Here is a 20,749-nt window from a genome sequence, read left to right as displayed (position 1 = left end):
ATTTTGACATATGCGCTCTAGACATTGTTCACGGTGCCAAATAAGCAAACAGTTTGGAAATTTTGTTTGTTTGTTTTGGGGGGGGGGGGGGGGTGTTTTTAGATATTTGTCTAAGAAGCACACTCTCAGCAAAAATCTGCAATCTGAAATCAAAGACACTGTTTCTCTTGGGTTACAACGTGCAGTGGTTTCCGAGGCTGTAATGTGACCAAGTGACCGGCAGGTGTCGCTGCAGCCGCTCAACCGCCGGCCCCCCCTTCACTTCCGGGACGCCAGTTGCGCTCACAACAGGGAATATGGCGGCCAGCTCGGATCGGAACCCACCTCCTTTCCCCACAGCAGAGGAGTCAGAGCCGGGATTGTGTGACATGGCAGACGCGGACAGCGACGAGGGCGAGGACATCTTCGTTAGTAACGTAGGTTCCCGCTTCGGTGACACCAGTAACAAATTGACGTGTGTTTTTAGGTTTGCATTAAGTCAGCGTCAGAAAGCCTGCATTTTCTTTTATATCTCAACTGACCTGCATTCAGGGCATCCCAAAACGCTGAGGCTTTGACGGACAGTCGCGAAATACGGGCAGGTTTTCTTTGGAAGCAGCGAAAGTGATTTGTAAAGGTGTCCGGAGTTGGCTGAAAGTTAAAATTGGCCTCTCTTTATTACCAAGTAATAGGTTTTATCACTGCTTTTGTCTTGTTCGGCCTGTTCCCGTTGGTTAATTGTTAATTAAAACGCTGGCTTCGTTCACAGTCAAGCCCCTCTTACTTATCGTTTTAGCAGAATTAATAAATCAAAATTTGGTGAGCTCCGTTAGTCACATGACTCCACCCTGCTTATCAGCCCCTGTCCTAACGGGCTGCAAACTGTAATGACAGCTCGTCTCTGTGGTGGTTGTCTGCAGAGTAACCCCGTGTCTGTGAGCCGGGGAGTTTCTCAGCCCGACCGCGTCAGCGAGGAGCCTTCAGATCTGTTCAGCGAGGAGGCGGCCAGCAGCACAGCGGCCAAGGCCAACGGAGTTCACTCCGACGATGACAACGATCTGTTTGCTGGTGAGGACACACTTCCCCCTAACAACATCTGCCAGTTCACTCGTGACTCTGCAGCATCCACAGCTTCTTGCTCTTGACTGTATCATTTTTCATGGCGATCTTGCACAGATAACATAATACTACAACAACAACAAACAAGCATGGTGACAGCTTGCTTTACTCAACTCAAGATTATGCAAACATGTTGATGATTTAAGTTTATGTGGCATAGTAGTTGGTGCCAGAAAGTTCAGAGTATTTCAAAAACTGCAGATCCGACCGGATCAGAGGAAAATTACCCTGCTGCATATTGATAGGAAGGCAATAACAAGTCAACTCATTACAGCCAAGGTGTGCAGAAGAGCATCTCTGCATGCACAACACATAAGACCTCGAAGCAGATGGACTACAGCAGTAGATACTAGTGTTAGAAAAGATGTACCGATTCAACTTCTTTACTCAAGTAGAAGTGAAAAAGTAATAAAGTACAGGGTATGAAATGTACTCAAAGTAAGAGAATAAAAGTAGCTCAATGAAGAGAAGGGGAAAGTATAGAGGATGGCTTTGACTCTAAACAGGAAAATGAGTAGGGAAGAGTCCGATGCATGCTCAATCATCCAGGTAAGGAAATCCCAAAAAGTTGATTCTGTTCATCTGTACGTAGCGTTTTTAGGGGGAGAAAAGTTTTGTCACTTGTCCAAGTGACTTCTTCAGTCTCAGCTGACTGCAGGTCACTTGGATGAGTGAGGAAACGTTTCTCATACTGAAAATGCTACATCTAGATGAACAGAAATTTTTGGGAGTAGGGAAGAGGTTAAAGTGGATTCAGCAGGAGCTCTAAAATCAGTTGTAATGACTTAATATGGGAAAAGAAACACAACTCAAAATAATTTCTATTGAGAGCTCCAGTAGATGTTCTTAATATGCAGACTGTGATCAGGTGAACTGTATAACTCCTGCTGCTGAGCTGCTCTTTGTGGATTTACACACCTGAATTTAACAGTTGTTTAAGTTTGAGTTGTTCTGGCTCATTTCCATCCTCTACACTGACAATACACTGTTTATGCTGTCGTCATATTAGACACTATACAGGGGAATGAAGGTGGAATTCGATGACCGAAGCATCATCAGTTTAACTTCAGATTCTTCCCTGCTACCCTTGATGTACCTAACTCTGACCACTGTCACACACTGTTCTTTACTTTAAATTATCACAGTACAACAAACTAACCTGTTTATAATACACTAACCTGCAAATGATTTTTATGCAACTTTTCTTTCATCTCTGAGTGAAGTTAGCTCTTTCTTTTCTCTCCCTTTGAAATACAGCAGCTGGACCTTCAGCTAGCAATACACTGTGCGCCAAACCTTTTGTCTTCAGTAGGGCCAGCTAGATGTTGAAGTACTGCAATTGCAACTCACTGACACCCGCAGTCGTTCCGGTGTTGTGGCAAAAAAAAAAAACCCACTGGCCCACTTTAATCCCAGACTATAGCACAGTTTTGCCTCTTTTGTCTATTTCTATGCAACATCCGCTGGTGATGAATAAATGAACAGGGTTGTCTTCCACGTGTTTCTATTTAGGGTCAAATCAGTTTGATGTTTGGAGCTTCGCAGTGACGAAATAATAACTCTACCCAAATGAGTCTGTTTTGAAAATGTAAGGCGTAAAGGTAAAAAAGTAGTCAGGAAAAAACTACTCAAGTAAAGTCGAGAAACCTGAAAATTCTACTTAATTACAGTAATGAAGTATTTGTACTTCGTTACTTCCCACCTCTGCAATTGAGCACTGTTTAAACACCACAGCTTACTAGCTGACCATTTTTATGCATCTGTGACCCCAGTTTGGGAGATGTCTGCCTTTTTCCTGAATATTTTTCCCAGAAATCAAGATTCCCTCACAAAATTCACAAAGCTTGTTCTGGTTAGTTTCATATAGTATCTGTTACCTTTCCTCCAAACCACACTGCACAAAAAATTGAAATGAAAATCCAGTTATGAGTAGACATAAGCTGTCAGTCATCAGAAGAGGCTTAAGGCTGGATGTAGATGCTGCTGGTCACCAAAAGCTACCACAATAAATCTGAATTTGAATTTATGAAACTTTTTGCAGCAAGAAATGACAGCCAGTCTGTAAAAGTCTGGAACATGAATGAAAAGGCTTTCTTTCTCCAGATACAAACGTAGAACTGAGCACAGACAAGTCCAGCAGCTCCGCTCGGAAGGAGCCCTCTGGTCCTCGACATGCCTCCACATTCACTCCGAGCCCCGCAGCCATGCAGCCCACCTCCTTGGAGCAGGTACAGGCCACGGCTGAGCCCTCTAAGAACTTGTGAGAATCTCAGTAGCGTGAATGCTTTTCTAATGCTTGCGCTGCAAAGGCTTAGGTGTGTTCAAGGTATGAGTTGTGTTGCTGTCTTCTTATTGGTTGTAGCTGGAAGAGGAAGAAGCCAAGGACAGTTTTGATGTGGATGTTGCTGTCACAAACCCAGAGAAAATCGGTCAGTCTCTTTTTTTTTCTTCTTTTTTTTTCATCATACAACCTTCTACATTTTGTAGATTAAACTAATGTTATTAATTGTAAAGTAGCTAATTGTGTGATGTTTTTGTCCTCTTTAGGGGATGGCATGAATGCATATGTGGCCTACAAAGTATCCACCAGGGTATATAATCCAGCTTGTGTTAATTCGTGGCTTTCACTAGCTTTTGCTGTTGTGCCTTTCTCATGTCCTGTCACTGATCTTCCACCAGACTTCCTTGCCCATGTTCAGGAGTAAGGTCTTCTCTGTGAGGAGGCGCTTTAGTGACTTCTTGGGCCTTTATGAAAAGCTGTCAGTCAAGCAGTCACTCCATGGATGCATCATTCCACTACCACCAGAGAAAAGTGTTGTAGGTGGGTGCCAGGCATTTGTTTTTTTTTCTTTGGTTCTGCACTTTTTTTTTCTCTCCCTGCTGTGTGACACGTGTCATTTGGTTCAACAGGAATGACCAAAGTGAAGGTGGGAATGGATGATCCATCATCAGTAGAGTTTGTGGAGAGGAGAAGAGCAGCTCTGGAGAGGTGTGGATCCATATATGATTTACACAGTGACATTATTAACGTCATGTCTAGTTTCTTTGTTGTTGTTTTTTTTATTACATTTTCTGCTTCACACACTTCATCCCTGATGCCACTGTGCTTTATGTAGGTATCTTCAGAGAGTAGTGTCTCACCCATCTTTACTACAGGATCCTGATGTGCGTGAGTTCTTGGAAAGAGAAGACGTGAGTATTTCAAGATATAAAAAGTAGGAATGGGACAAATACTTGACTGGTCACTGCTGAATTTTAAATGTATAATTCTTGGAATGCTTTATGTTCAGTTGCCCAGAGCCGTGAACACCCAAGCACTGAGTGGAGCAGGTTTCCTCAAAATGATCAATAAGGCATCAGATGCTGTCAACAAGATGACCATCAAGATGAATGAGTCTGACACTGTAAGGGCTGAAAAGAGGGCTGAAGTGTTTAGTTTTTACATACCGTTCCACATGTGGCCTCCAAATGTAAATTTGCATAAGGATGAGTAGGAACAGACCCTGATAGATCTGTGGAGCCAGCAGAAGGCATCAAACAGATCTGCCATTCTAAACACAATGAAGAGGTTGCTGATGTTTATTCTGTGTCTCTCAGTGGTTCGAGGACAAGTTCCAGGAGGTGGAGAATGAGGAGCAACAGCTCAGGAAGCTTCATGTCGTGGTTGACTCCCTTGTCATTCACAGGAAAGGTGAGCTTCACCTGCTTTTTATTGACTTGAGCTTTTCTTTGCATCGTTTATCAAATTAATTTAGGGAAAGAAAACATTTCAGCCCAACTGTCTTTCAGTTCTTTCAGGGTGAAACAAGTAGTCTGAATATATTTTCTGCTTCCGCCTTTAATACCAGAGCTATGTGGGAACACAGCAGTGTTTGCCAAAAGTTTGGCCATGCTTGGGAACTCTGAGGACAATACAGCTCTGTCACGGGCCCTTTCGCAGCTGGCAGAGGTGGAGGACAAGATGGAGCAGCTGCATCAGGAGCAGGCAGCCAGTGACTTCTTCATCTTTGCAGAACTGCTTGGTGACTACATCCGCCTGCTGGGTGCTGTGCGGGTAAGCCTTCTACTTGTACTGTTAGGATGGTGGATAGGATAGGGTAGATGGGAAGAAATATATTTCTTGAGGGAAATGAGGGCGACATCCCAGAGAAAGTAAGATTTGAGAATTTCCTGATGTTGGTAATTTTTGAGTATTTTATGTTGCATTTCTCTCGTAAAACTAAATAAACTGAATGAAGTTATTTACATAAAAATCTTAAAAAAAAAGAAAAGAAGGCAGTATCATTAGTGCAGAAGAACCTATACATGTACGATCAAGTGTCTGAATAGGGCCATTTAATGTTGTGCAAGTGAGCGATGCGATATGCACAGCTTTATGTTCGAATCGCACCGCTTGAGGAAGTAACGACAACAATAAGGGCTCTCCTTAGATCTGTAACCAACCTTTAACGTGGTGCAAGGTCACAGTTTTACTGCAGACAAGCTGTCTGTTGTGTTTCGTGGAAAGATCAGGTGTTGCTACTACCACTGTCTGATCTAAAAATGGATGTCCACAGGGCTGCTTTGACCAGCGCATGCGGGCGTGGCAGAGGTGGCAGGAGGCTCAGAGTACACTCCAAAAGAAGAGAGAGGCCGAGGCCAAGCTCTTGTGGGCCAACAAACCCGACAAACTGCAGCAGGCCAAAGAAGAGATCACTGAGGTAACAGTGGCAGTGAGCACACAGTTAATGCAGCACTCAAAGTCTTTAGTTTACACCAAAATGAACTTCAAAGGTTTTTCTTTTCTTTTTAAATTTCTCCTGCAGCAGATTGTTGATCAGGCCAGTTTGACAAACAGGTTACAGGAACCCAAACAAAAAAGTTTCATTTAAAATACTTTGACATCTTGTTCTGATTTCGGAGACACTCCCATTACCAACATGTCAGCTTCTTCAAATATATAAACATTTAGTTTTTTTTCTTTGCTTTTATTAAATTATCAGCTTCTTATCAAAGTGGAGATGTAAGAGTAATTTTGTTCATTTATTTAGTTCTTTTTGTCAGCAAGATTGCAAAAAAAAGCTGCAAACCGAAAATCCATGTAACAAGTTGCTGTATGGTTGTGGATTATTTTGTAAGATGGCACTGTGAAGCTGCTTTTTCACCAATTTCTGACATTGGTTAATATTGAACTGCTCCAACACTAATATAGTTTGGTATCTGTTAGAGTGTTGTCATTAGTGGAATTGATTTCACATCAGTACGACACTGAAGGAATTTAATTTGAAGTGTGGGTTGTCAGCTACACTTGGGTTTAACAAGTTGTTGCATTGACCTGTTAGAAAATACATCTGTTTTTTTGGCTTGTTTCATTTTGTGGGTTTTTTTGTTCGATTCTTCCATTACAGTGTTGTTTGCTGGCTCAATGTTGTGAAGCAGTTTAGTGTGTAAATTCACTTTGTGTGTCATATTCTTTTGGTGCTGGTAGCTCACCAGGGCCCTATTTCAGGAAGCCGGTTTAGTGCAAACTCTGAGTAAGTATACCCTGAGTTAACGAAAACTCTGGGTTTTCGGTTTCACAAAGCGAGTTTAGATTAATTCTGAGTGAGTTACTATGACGACACACTCCGTGAAGCTAACCTGCCCCCTAGCAGGTTTACTTCAACTAACCCTGACCTTCTCCGCCTCTTTGTCAGAAACCTGACTGTAGGAAGTGTCAGACATGGCGTGCCCCTTCCTTGAAGAGCCAGTAGATGTTGAAGCCCAAATTCTCCGCAGAGCTCTCCGCCGGGAGAGAGTGATTAGAGCGCGTTTGGACATTTTATCATTTCCTGATGATTTTCTGTGTGAACGTTACCGTTTTTCAGCACAATCTACAATTTATTTGAATAACATCCTCAGGCCTAATATTGCTCATGTGACACATCGTGGACATCCTCTCAGTTCTGTACATATTATTTGTATTGCACTTCGGTTTTTTGCAAACGGGAGCTTTCTGTATAATATTGGTGACGCTGAGCACGTTTCCAAGGCTACCGTCTGTCGGGCAGTCAGGAATGTTACAGTTGCACTGAAACGTCTCCTGTACTCGTTTGTGGTGTTCCCCGGTCATAGACCCACACGATTTATCAAAGAGGGATGCCACAAAATTGCAGGTAGCAGGATGAACAAAACTTAATCCATGATGTGGTGATACTTGAACTACTACTTAAATTTTACATTTATTCTCACGGTTCCCAGGCGTGATTGGCTGTATAGATGGGACTCACATTCCAATCATTGCTCCTTCAGTAAATGAAGGAGACTATGTGAACAGGAAGTCTTTCCACAGCATTAATGTGCAGGTACATGGTTCCCTGTAGCATTTCAAACTAACAAATTATTTCATTATTAGTAATGGATGCTAATTTGTGTTCTCTGCACTGTGAAGATCATATGTGATGCTGCCAACATTATCACAAATGTGGAAGCCAACTGCTCAGCCTCTGTGAGTGGTGGTGGTGGAGGACCCCCACCTGTTTTTCGGGCCTCCGCTTTTTTTTCTGTTGGCTATAACGGGTCACATTTGAGCATACAGAGTAAGCAAATATGTACTTGTAATGTGCTCAGATAATTTCAATAAGTGCTTACAGAGGGGAAATTAATGTAGCCTCTAACTGCAATTGATTTACATCGGACAAACAGACCAAGCACTATGGCTCATAATACAATTACACCTTACCTGTTTGGACTATATTTTTATATTTCATTTTTACTTGCTGCCAGGAACGTTTGGGGCCTGTTGGGTTGCACCTGCGCTCACATCACATCACAAAATCAAATGTATAAAATACAAAATAAAATAAAATATAATAAAATAACGTGTTAAATGGGTGGAAATCCCTAGATCAATGTTTAAATTAACACTCACGCATCGACTCTGTCGGCTATGTTTTGCCATGCATGCTCTCTTTCTTTTGCAGCTGAGGCTGTGTTACTTTTTTTCCGCAAAATTTGCATGTTATCGGCATATGCTGCCATCAGAATTTCGGCCTCAAGCGCTGTAAAATACATTGACCGCGCCTTCTTTCCCTCCGTCTCCATGGTGACTCGCTTAATCTGTGCTCCACTAATCAGGGCTTTATGTATCCTCGTGCGAACGCTTAACTTGGGGTTAAAGCAACTCCGCGTTGACTGAACTACTTGTTATCAGCCTTTCTGAAACCGAATATTCCGAGTTGGACAGTTCGGGGTTACTCAACCCTGAGTATCGTTTTTCACTCTGAGTTTTCTAAACCGACTTCCTGAAATAGGGCCCAGGTTATTCATTCTGTTTTGGAAAGTACTGAATTGGTTATTTTTCCACTCCTACAGTTACCATCCCACTAAGCTGTTGTTGACGGCATCCTTCACTCGCATCATCACCACTGATATCAAATTCCTGACCTTTCCTCAATTTGTCATGAACTCAAACTCACGAAGGAAACCAGCAACTGCTTTTGAGCCAGTATAAACTCTTACGACAATATTATTGTATAATACCTTGAATTAAAGCTGAAAGTCTACACTTCAATCACCTCTTTGATTTCACTACGAGGAGTGGATTTCACCCTTTTCCGTCAATGTCGACAGTCATCTGTAGTCTCTCTGTATTTATTAGCTTGTGTTTTGTCATCTTTTGCAAGTTGTGGTGATTTGTTTCTTTTTCTCCCTTTGTGTCGTCAGTGGGAGGCGAGGGTTACTCAGTACGAGAGAGATTTTGACAGAATTGGCATGACTGTACGCAAGGAGGTTCTCAGGTTTGAGGTATGTTGGGAAGGGTTTCTTTTAATGTGTCACCAAAAGTTAGTATCAAAGTAGAATGATTGTGTCTCATTTTGTCACTGCTGGAATGTTAAGAGTGCTACTGTATCTATTTGACCTGGTGAACACTTACGGTTTTTCCAGTAGCACAAGCAACTTCATTGTGAACTCAAGATAGTTGATTTCAAACATGCACTTCATCCCTGCACTTTTCTTGACATTCTTCAGATTCAGTGCTTCAGATTGCACTGATTCATATGAATGTGAGAACAGAGCAGGTAATAATAAATGATGTTAGGGGACTGTGAAAGCTGATGAAAGCCAAAAGCTACAGTGGGTTGTTCTTCACAATAAAGTTGCTGGATTTCAGCTCCTTTTGACCTCAGAAACAAGGGAAGTTCTGCCAGAAATTCCTACAGCCGGCTTGAACCTTAGATGTGACAACTCTTGTGTTTTCAGAAAGAGAAAGCCAAGGACTTCAAGAGCCAGATAATCAAATACCTGGAAGCAATGCTGCAGTCCCAACAGCGGGTAATCACTTAACTATATTAAGCATCATATCCAACATGTACAAGTATTTGTGAGGATAACGAACATGGCTATTAAACTTCGGTAACGATTAACATCTTACTGTTTAAAAAAATGTTTTAATAGTCTTTTTGTCTTCTTCTCACTCTGATTGTTTTCCAGCTCATAAAGTTTTGGGAGGCATTCCTGCCTGAGGCGAAAGCGATAGCTTGATGAAGAGGGAGACTCTTTAAAGACCCCGACTGCCTTTTTGAACACTTTACCTCTATAAGCAGGAACTGAGAGGACAATTTTGAAACACACAAGAAACTTCCGTCCGTTTTTTTTCTTTTGTCTTTTTAATGACATCGTCTTCTCTTATCTTGTACAGTACTTCAGTATGATAAGCGCCACATTTCCACAGCATTTCTCTGGTATATTGCCTTGTTTATGTTTCTGATTTAAGATGGTATAAAGCAAGAATCCAGCAGAGATTAACAGGGACACGAGTGTCTGTAAAACTCACCGTCCTGTCAGTGGGATATATATTTATGTCTCTTGTTTATTTTAACATGGAGGTACTGTCCCAAGGTAGCATTGCCTACAGTTTACATTAGAAGATAGGCATATGTGAGTCATTCCACACTAACAGATTGATGCATGTCAGATAATGTTTTGATGCACTAAAATGAATTGTTCTATTTCAAGAGGTTTTTTTGATATTATCAAACAAACACTATTGATAACTGGGGCCATGTACCAGGAGTATTAGCACATTCAAACAGTATATCATAGATTACGTATTAGATGATAGAGGCAGATTTGACAAGGTTACAAGCTTGTCAGAGGCGTTACAAAATGATATAAGTTGTTACAGTGAGCGCAGGGTGTGAAAATGTAACCTCTGCTTTGGTAGTATTTTCTACAGTGACACATATGATAGTTATGTTTATGTCAGTTTCTTCAAGAGTATATATTTGGTCCTATTTTGTCAGACGTGGAGGCCTAAAGGAAACCACTGGGAACTGCTCCAGAGATTTGTCTAGAACCATGAAAGTGACTGACATGTACAAGTGTGCACATATAAAGCACTGAACAGAACTTGTGCAGATTGCTAACCATTCTTTTTTGTTTTGAGAAACTTGTCTAACAATGACAGAAAGACGTTCAAGTGAGATGGTCCCTTATTTTCTTAATCAGCATTTGTAAGTGTAGTTTTTCTGTCATGTCATATTTACGTAAGAATGTGCTTTATTTTTGTAACCACTTTGCATTAGTACACACGTTTTCCTGAAAATGCTGTACATGTAGATGTACAAAATAAATCATTAGTTCAGCTTTGGGACACTTGTTTTTGTTTATGTGAGGGTTTTTTATGTGTTTGGTGGGATTTTCCATTTCACTGGGGAACTGAGATAAATTGTGATCTTCTAGACTTATACTGTACATGTAACATTGACCACTGGTTAGCACTGTCCTCTTTACAAAGATTTTGAAGGTTGGTTTTGACTTCTGCAAAAAACAAAATGCACATCCCTATACGCTGAAGTTTTTATCAAGTTAAATTTACCCTTTAAAAAGGTTGCTCTTACTTGAATAAGATTAACTTAATCAACTTATTCATTTTCTAGCTCATGCTGTCTATGCTACACCTAGACTATCTTCCTTTATCCATGCGCAGTCATAAAGAGATTGTGATACAGAGATTTCTTGAGTAGTGACTTCAAATTTCTAGATTATGGAAATTGAGATTAACTGATGTTTTCCTATTGCTGAAGTGTGATGGAACAACTGTCTAAAAATCATTTCTATCTAACCTGATACCTGCAAAAGCACTAAAGAATCTGTCGTGGAAGAAGGCTGGACGTGAACACAAGTGCAGAATACAGGCAAAAAGTTCAGTATGTTTATTGCATGTTTTGGCAGATGTAGCCCGTCTTTTGTGAGTGAAGCTGCAGAGTTTAATATGGTGGGATTGGTGAGTAGTATCTGGTATGCAGCTTAAAGGACTACTGTGTGCTAGGTCATGATAGAGACTAGTTATAGTGGCTTATTTTCAGGGGCCCTAGTTACAGGGGGTGTAGTCCAGTGCAGAGCTGTTTCTATTTGGTTTAGGATTGTCTTTAAGACTTGGAGATGTGTAATTTTGGCATTGATTTCTTAAATTATTCTTGAATGAAGACATTGATTTGATGCATGTAAGAAAAAAAAGATTCATTTGTCTTTATTTTTTCCTCCTATCTCCCTACCCTGTGTTCTCAATGAAAAAAAATGAAAAACACAAATAAAAAGAAGGAAAGAGATAGGAGAGAAAAGCCCAACAATTCCCCCTGAGCAAGCACTAGGTGACAGTGGGGAGGAAAACCTCCCTTTAAATAGGAAGAAACCTCTGACAGAACCAGGCTCAGGAAGGGACAGTCAACTGCCGTGACTGGTTGGGGTGTGAGGGTGAAAAATGATGAAGAGGGAGGGGAGACCAACGGAGAGATGATCGGAGAGGAAGGGGAGAGAAAAGGTGGAGGAAGACGAGACTACGCCTCCTCATGATCAAGTGAGAAAGCAGGAGAATCCTTCCTTTTGAAAAAGCAGAAGCGTTTTTTTTCTTCTTTTTCAGTCACTGTTCCTGGAGCGCTGAGGTTTTTTATGTCATCGATTGCTTCTGCGTTTCCCCTCTCAACTTTCTTGCATCTTTTCTACAGTTCTTCTAATTTTGCTTGTTTTTCTTCAAGCTTTTCTTTCAGTTCTTTTTTTATTTTGCCTCCTGTACTAGCTTTGCCTCGTGTCTGTATTCCTCCGTTGTACTTGGTTGTACATGTCTTCTAACTCCTGATTTCTCCAGTGCATTTTTTGAAGCGTACACTGTAGGTCTTTATGTGTTTTATCTTGTTCTTATTTCTTGTTCTCAGGTCTATAATCTGCTGCCGTACTTATCCAAATATTATTTCCCAGCCTTCATTTATAATCTAAATGTTGGGCTGTTATTGTGTATTGTTAATTTGTTGATCTTGTCAGTTCATGAGAAATTCATTGTGCGTTTCTTCCAAGTGTTTATTTTGGGGTTCCATTTGTCTGCACTTCTCCTCTAGTTAAATGTTCTCTGCTTGCATTTGTTGAACCCTGTTCTCTAGATTGTGGTTTTCTTACTTTCAGCTAATGCCCTTCAGATGGATAATACGTCTTCTGGGGAATTTAACTGGTCACCTCAGAGAGGAGAGTCAGGGGAAACTTTTTCTTGTGGTGTTTTCTCTGAGACATGTTGGAGTCTTGATACAGTGACTGTAGAAGATCCAATTATGGATGGATGGATAGATAGGTTGCAAAGATGACCCCCTCTCCTGCCCCGCTCACACTCTGTTTCTCTCTCACACACATAACATCTTCCTGCCCTATTCAGCAATTTAACAAGTTAAACTGTATATGGACATCTTCAACTTTCCGCACTTCTTCCTGGCTGAAGAATTACAAAATATTAATAATTTTTTTAGTTGAATAAATATCTACTATGTTACCAAAATTATTTATTATTAACTGAAAACGACTAGTGTTTTGGTAACTTTTCAAATCATTCCTTTAAGAAATGATGCAATAAACCACAATGAAAAAACCTCAGTAGACATAGAATTGCATTATTGGAAAATTTTCCATAAGATATCAAAAGTGAAAGTAATTATTCTGCAGAAATACATTCCCAATCGATGTTAAAGTAATTAATATTACTGCTTCATATGTTTCAGATTGAGCTCATTTTAAGTACTCCATATTTTAATGTCCAGCATCATTTTCTATAAAACATATGCTCAACATATGCTTTAATATGCTCTTTTAGCTTTTCAGCTCCACCTTTTTGCTTTTGTTTCCATCTTTATCAGCCATATCTTCCACACTAAAACAAATTCTACAGGGTGCACAAGCGAGGTAAGGGAGGGTTGTGTTAAGAGACTTGATTGGGCAATACAGTGTAATAAAAATTACCAATGGGCTGGTGTCAGAGTGGGGCTAGTCTGTATAATAAGTTTGCGCTAGGCTCCAGTCTTGGCTTGTAAAGCTTGATTTAGACTTCTGCTGGAAAGCTACGTCCTAACCATGTCATTCAAGTCGTTGTGGTATGCATCAATCTGACATGTAGTTACATTGCTTGAGAGGTGCATATCAGGTTACGTAGAAGGTTATGGCACAGGGTTAAAATGAGTTAGAGTGTAAAATACACAGAAATTACATATAAGCAGTGCCACAATATTTTGACACCACCCTCTTTAGCATCCTTGTAATAAGACAACTTACATCCTTTTTTATTTATTCCTTCAAGGAATAAAACAACCCTGAGTTCCCTGATTGACAAAAGTACCAACACAATTTTTTTATGCTGGATTTGTTTAGACTCACAAAAATAATGGAACTGTCAATCTTATTAATCTCTGGGTCTTTTTCACAACATGACTTTTGTCCCGTCTTCCTCCCCTCAACCCTAACCTGTCACAGCAGAAGGCCGCCCCTCCCTGAGCCGGGTTCTGCCAGAGGTTTCTTCCCACTGTTACCAAGTGCTTTCTCATTGGGGACCGTCTGATTGTTTTGTGTGTGTGTGTGTGTGTGTGTGTGTGTGTATTATTGTAGTGTTTTTACTTTGGGGTGACTGTTATTATGATTTGGTGCTATTTAAATGAAAGTTAATCAAATCGAATTTAATTGAAATTGCTCTATATTTCACATATTGTGGAAGTTCAAGCACCAGAATTTGTGCAAGTCCATCGCTAAAAACAGTAATGCATTACACAATGACTGTATAAAATAATCAAAATACTTTATTAATCCATGATAACAAAGTAATGTGGTCACAGCTGGTCCCAGACAGTAATAACTGTAACTGACTAAATTTAATTAAATATTACTAAGTTACAAAATCTAATAAAATACTTCTAATATACGTAAATAGGTTAATTATAAATATCCCAGTATATAGCACAAATTATATATATGGTTGATATTGAGATGCCCCTATTTTCAAACTATAAAACTTTCTTTTCTCTGTAGAGCATGTGTATAAGGGTACACAACTATAGAAGTATGTATTTGTGCATTAGATAAAGATGACCAATGACTGATTTTACAGTCAATGGTCTCATCGCTAATTAGCCAATCTCAGTGTGACCTGGAAGTGTGCGTGGTGAAGCGGGCGGTGCCGTCTTTCTACATCCGGTATGCTCGAACCTCTCACGAGCAGCGAAGGCAGACGAAGAATGGAGAGAGCCGCTCGGCTGTTCTAGCTTGAGACAACAGCAACAACGGGCAGCACAGAAAACCTCCCCATCACAGGCGGCGTTTTTTGTTGCGAAAAACGACAAGCTGTGCCCCGACTGTCTGGATTTCCCACAGCGAAGGTGAGCCTGAGGTGTTTGCTAGCCAAGCAGCATTTAGTTGCAGGCTTTTGGTTCTTGGCTAATGTTTTCGCTGCTAACGGAGCTAATTTCCTTGTTGCACTCGGTCCAGCTGTCACCTAGCCATCAGTAGGTGCTAGTTAAGGCGTTGACACCAGGCAGAGAGAGGGGCTGCTACATTTGCTGCCCTTTAAAACTACTCTGTTTTCATAATTAACATGAAAATGTCCATCCTGTGATTTTTCTCACACTATATTTTGAGCCAGTCCAACCATTGTGGCTAAGTAATGTTTGCTAACGTTAGCTTTATGGCTGATCAGTCTGGTTTGACGGTGGCGTGAAGGTAATTTTATTAAGCTGATGGTTCGTTTACCTACTACTCGACGTGACCGACACTAATGATACGGCTGGCTTTGAAACGCTGACGTGCAGCTGCCACCTCTCTTCCTTGTTTTGATTTAACCTTAGGCCTGCTGGTAAAGGATCGATCAGCCTCAGCTGCCTCTAACCAGCACTTCCTCACATAGAAAACCTAGTGCCTTGACTGCTTACTACAAGGTGAGGGATGCTCACAATAGGAAAGGTTGAACCCAGGGCCCCTGTCAGCCTGCTCGTCGTCGGCACAGTTGTAAATGTTGGACTGGATCTGGTCTGGTCGTCCCAGATGCGCACGCTCGGGATTAAAGTCAGTTTAAATTTTACTTCTGTGTGTACCTCCAGTGTACATTTTCTTTGCTACTAGTCATATTTTAATACACGTGGACCGTCTTAAAGTAAAGTGTCTTGCTACTGAATCAATATGGGATGACTTGTGATCGGTATTTTGCAGTAAAATAACGGCGTGTCATGCTCCGCAAAGCAGCTCTGAAGGTCACATTTTATTGATATATTAGTAGTTGAACAATTGTCTAGTATAAGTCATCGTGAGAACATAATAAATGATGTGAAATAGTTTGTGTAGAGCTCAGGCTCACTGTTTGCACATCTTAGGAAGATCCACGTTTAGGCAAAGTGCAAATAGATTAGGTTTTTTTTAAAAACTTGTTTTCGCATCTGGAACATGTTTGTTCAAACTGGTGAATTTACAATTGCATGATACACTCTTGATGATCTTGCAGTATTTGCACAATCATTAGTTCAAACCTAAGGAAAAAAATCACATTGCCATGCTTACAATTTATTTTTATGTGTTTATTTATTGTTGTTATTACTGTGTGAATTCTCAGAGGAGGAAGAGCATGGACTATAAAAATTCAATTCAGTTCTAGTTCATTAGAGCTGCTGCCTTTAAGGAGAGAGGCAGCAGCCTTTAGCTGGCACGGCCACAGTAGGAGTCTGCACTGTTGGCAGGCCCCCCTCTCAAGCTGATCTTTCTACTGAAGGTTAATTACTGTACTGAGAGCCTTTATGTTTCCATAAAAAATGGTTAAAAAAAAAAAAAAAAGTCAACAGATTAGTAATTTTTAATAGATGCTAATCAGCTTGAAGCATCTTTCGGTTTCTCGTAGTATTTTGACAGGCACATTTGTGCACTGTAATCAAGGTTTTTCAAATATATTTTCAGTGCCTCCTGACTGTGATACTGAAGGAAAAGTACTCTTGAATAGTTCTGAGTGTTAAAGCTGCCTATTAACCAATTGCATGAAGTTTCCTAAGCTTTTGATTGCCAGTAAATGGTAATCCAATAAAATCTTGTGCTTCTGATTTGACTGCAGACAAATTAGTTTTTGATTCTCTCCACATTTCTATATTTCAGCGGCTCTGAAAACATGCCGTCATAATACATTACTTAGATATTTCTGCAAATGCCACATTCCTCCTTCATCATTTCTGGATTAGAACTAGAAAATAAAATGCCTCGATGCACATTTTCAGCTGAGAGAATATCAGTGATGTGACAGATATGTGAGATCAGCAACAACAACTCAACTCTGAAAGCATCTCCAGTAATATGACACATTTCCTCTTCATGCACAGTGAGCGTCATTCAGAGTTGTAAAGATTTAGGATATCCCCATTGTGGAGACAGTCTGCCCTACCTGAACAGAGTAGCATTTAAGTATTCAAAATATGCAAAGGTTTAAGTACATTAAATGGATCGTTTGTAAGTCTCGCATCCTGAGATTTAGTTTAGTGGTTACAAAGTGACTGCAGTTATTTATTTTCAGCTAAAAAGGAAGTGGCAAATCTAATTTGTACATTGGTGTTTAAGAATCCAAAATATTTATGAGGTTTTTTAAATTTTCTTATTGAACCCAATAATTAGAGCAGAATAATTACAATATTGACAGCTTTAATGCAGTCTAATGAAATGCCATTGTGCAAATGAGCACATCATAAAACATAGGCTGTGCCATGACAAAGTCAATACCCTCATAAGGAGGGAGGCTGCATTTACTGCTAATCTGTTCTAGTGCAGGATAAAACTAAATATAGCATCCGCTGGAGTTTGGCCATCTGGTCAAAAAATAGTACTGATTGATGATCAATCAAAATCATAATTTTCTCAATATATGTAGTTGAACTCATATCATATGATTAGCATCAAGTGTCCTCTCAGATGTTCAGACTACATCTTGAGCTTCTTTTGACATGTTACATTAGACCTTTCGCCACTATTCTGTTTACGAAAGAAGTTGTACATTAGGTCCAGAGGGACATTGAGTCCACTGTTAATGTGTTTCTCCAAGCTTATCAAGTCAGTCAGTCAGTCAGGGTGTTGGGATGATCCATGTACCCAAGCAGCAAGACAGGCCACTACATGACTGTTTCAGCTGTGTGGTGTCAGGTATAACTCTCTATCCATTGTGGTAGTAAATATTTAGCATAGTGTGCTGTTTTTCCTTTTCTTGGCTTACTCTCGCCATAATGTGAATTAGTGTGACATTGCCTCAGTGCGTCATGCTATCTACAGAGATGTTGCAAGTGTATGGGTTTATGTTTTTATTAAGGATTTTACTTATGATTATAGACATGTGAATGCCCCATCTCAATAACTATGGAAATTAAGGCTCATTTCATTAGGTAGGTGGTTCAAAGTAACCACCTGATTTGTTTCAAGATGGATGCTGAGTTCCTAAATTTGCTTAATGATTTAAATAAAATAATAAAAAAAAAGTATTTTTAGCATCCAATAACTGAGAACAAAATATTTGGGGTAATTGATTACTTATTTTGCATTCATTTATGATAAGGAGCTGTTTTTGTTTTACTCTTTTGTGCTACAAATCAATTGCACCCCCCTTCCTTTTTTTCAGTGGTTTGCTGACTAAAAGCTCATGCTCCCTAATTTAGCTCTAGCTGAAATTACTGAAAGAGAGCCGCCTGTTAACCAGCTCCAGCTACAGGAAGAAAACCTTACAGGGTTTTTAGAGCTAAACCTGTGTGTTGAAGGCTGCCGCCTACCTTGGTCTCAGGATCAGTCAGGGCCTAACAACCTGGCAGGTGACGGTACTATGATGCAACATTAGTGGCTTAGTGATACAGCTTTTGGGTTTACCCTGGTTTTTCACTGTTTGCCTCCTAGCCTGATCTTTTACTTGAGATAAGCGATTAACAGCTAAGAAGTCTCAGTTCTCCAGAACATGGTGTCACCACAAATTGATGATATCACAGACCACCTCCTTGCGCAGATAGAAAGGTTTTTGATAAGTCTTTGTCTTCAGTAGCGCTTCAGTAAGAAATATAGATTCTTAGGAGTGACCTGCTTTTTTTCTTTTAGGCCTAAAACATTTAAATAATTTTGTACTGTATGCCTTAAATTAATGACCCTAATGCCGGACACCGATCTGTACTTATTAACCTTATATTAAATTCTCATGTAGACTAAGCTTACATTTGAATTATAACTATTCTTGAATTGCTCTTAGACTGTTAAACACCATGAAGGCTGCAGATGAAAGAGTGAGGCTAAAGATTAATTGAATGGAATAACAATTGTAATCCGACTGCTTCTTCTATAATAATTAAAGAGATCTAATGTTGATAAGTGTGATAACTTACAGTCTTTATTTTTGCCAGGTTTCCTTCCTGGTTTCAGATAGTCCAAATTTATTGATGTCGTAGATGTTTTCAATTCAGAGCAAAGCTTAACGCCCCCATGTTCATACATTGCCTTTAATGTTAAACTACTCCTTTCATGTGCACTTGGTCCCCTGCTTTGGGGCAATAGTTGTATTGTTTTCAAATGGTTCTCTGCCCAGAACCATGTGTTTAAGTTCTTAATTATTATTGTTTTAATTATAGAATTTTATTTTCCTGTGTAAAATTATTTGCTTCTTTTCATTAGAATTATCAATGTTTCTGATTGGTCATACTCAGCAATACCACTTTAAAAGAATGTGTTTCATATTAGACTTGGAACCTCTGTGTTTACTTATCCAGTTTTGCGTTTGTGTGATCACAAGGCCTGACTGTTGATGTTGGGGTAAAGCTACGTAGAGTGAATGATTTTTGGTTATTTGCTTGCTAGCTACTTTAGGGCAAGACCCTATGGTCTACACCCTAGACAAGTCGCCAGTATTTATTATTTGAATGATATCTTACATTTAAAAAATCTATTGCAACAAGACACATTTATGCTAAAATAGAGAAGCAAAATGCTGATGTGAAAGTCATGACAGGGAAGCTTTTATACACCTTGGTTTTGTTCTTCTCTCTTCATCTTAAGAGATTTTTAAAAAGCAACGAAAAACCCCCCAGTAGCTTTGTCATTGAAAACTCCTTTAGGCCTACTTTTTACTGTGCAAAGATCAGGAATCAACAAGGTCATTGATGAAGAACCTAACCTGTAAACAGAATTGATAATGGCCCTGCTACCAATAAAAGCTTATCAATACCTGTAACAAAAGGTCTGACTTTCCCACACAGGCTGCCCCGCATCGGCTAACCAAACAACTGAGTGCTAATTGTTAGCAATATCAGATCTTCACATACAGTAGCCCATCTCTACTAGCCACTGTGAAACTGTAGTATGTTTATTATGGATGTAATATATACATCCATAATATTACATGTACACTGTAGTTCAGTAGTTCTCTCATCTTGCCAGAAATGTTGCGTTTGGGAAACAAGAATCAGTTCTCATTAAGAGTGTTTCAGATTTGACTGGTGTCTGTTAGTCACCTAGGTCTGAAAATATCTGTTCCTTTTATTGATCTCTGCCAAGAACCATGAGGCACGAGACAGTAACTATTGTAGACAGGAGATTTCTTTTTCATTCATTCATTTATGTATTTATTTAGAAGAATACATTTGAAGAAGCACCAGCAACCTATACTTTTTTTGTTTATTTTCAATACATGACATCTTTGACTGCTACAGTTCAATCAGTAATCTGGGATTTGATATTATAAACTCCTTTCCTTTCATCTATTTCTAAGAAGTACATTTACTTTTATAGGATGCCAGAAGGTGTGTATCCTCAAACATAGCTTCATTTATCAGTAGACACTGTGCCTCCAGCGGGATAAAGGTAGGGGATTCCCATCCTTACATCACAACTAAAGACTCCGTTTATTCAGACCGCAGGTCTTCACAGTGGTTGATTCTCCACAGTATCCCACAATCCAGTAGATTCCCTAAATTTGTTCTCGTCTTTATTAATTAGGGATTGACTAAAATTCATCTACACAGATTGAATGTGTCCAGTGTAATAAAAAGATTTATTTTGTATGTCCTTTTAGACCCATAAGAGATACCTTTGTAATAATGTGACCTATTCCTCTTCAGCTATTTTTTCCTTTAATCAGGAAAAACACATGCAGTACAGTTAATAAACCAAACTAAATGCTAATTATTACAGTATTTAGTGCTGTGCATCTTTGCTGTTAAAGATTGAATGTCTTTTTTGCAGCGTGAATTATTTTTGTGCCTTTGATGTTTCTACATGGTAATCCTCAGGTTAGGCATGCCAGGGCATGTTTATAGCATAGATGATTTATGGTAGTCTAGTGCACCTGGCTAAAATAAATTATACATTTATAAAACAGACCACATTTATGTTTTATCTC

General features: G+C 39.6%; 2 protein-coding genes across 7 annotated transcripts in view; both read left to right on the top strand.

The window, feature by feature from the left end:
* Positions 1–256: 256 nt before the first annotated feature.
* LOC308397969 (sorting nexin-1-like) lies at positions 257–10,708 on the top strand. The gene is made up of 15 exons (XM_080884301.1): positions 257–416; positions 900–1,047; positions 3,202–3,326; positions 3,461–3,527; positions 3,646–3,689; positions 3,778–3,919; positions 4,009–4,087; positions 4,215–4,290; positions 4,389–4,502; positions 4,696–4,789; positions 4,947–5,152; positions 5,655–5,798; positions 8,782–8,862; positions 9,319–9,390; positions 9,550–10,708. The coding sequence occupies exons 1-15, from the start codon at positions 297–299 to the stop codon at positions 9,598–9,600; spliced, it is 1,563 nt and encodes a 520-aa protein (XP_080740427.1). The 5' UTR covers positions 257–296; the 3' UTR covers positions 9,601–10,708.
* Positions 10,709–14,570: 3,862 nt separating this feature from the next.
* Positions 14,571–20,749, top strand: part of csnk1g1 (casein kinase 1, gamma 1) — a 34,058-nt gene continuing 27,879 nt past the window's right edge. For all 6 annotated transcript variants that reach the window (XM_080884172.1, XM_080884170.1, XM_080884169.1 and 3 more), the window contains exon 1: positions 14,571–14,741. The gene's annotated coding sequence lies outside the window, so the exon portion shown is untranslated. The remainder of the gene's footprint in view (positions 14,742–20,749) is intronic.

The sequence above is a fragment of the Rhamphochromis sp. 'chilingali' genome (genome assembly GCF_963969265.1).
Source record: "Rhamphochromis sp. 'chilingali' genome assembly, chromosome: 6".
Classification (NCBI taxonomy): domain Eukaryota; kingdom Metazoa; phylum Chordata; class Actinopteri; order Cichliformes; family Cichlidae; genus Rhamphochromis; species Rhamphochromis sp. 'chilingali'.
This window is presented reverse-complemented; position numbering and strand designations above follow the sequence as displayed.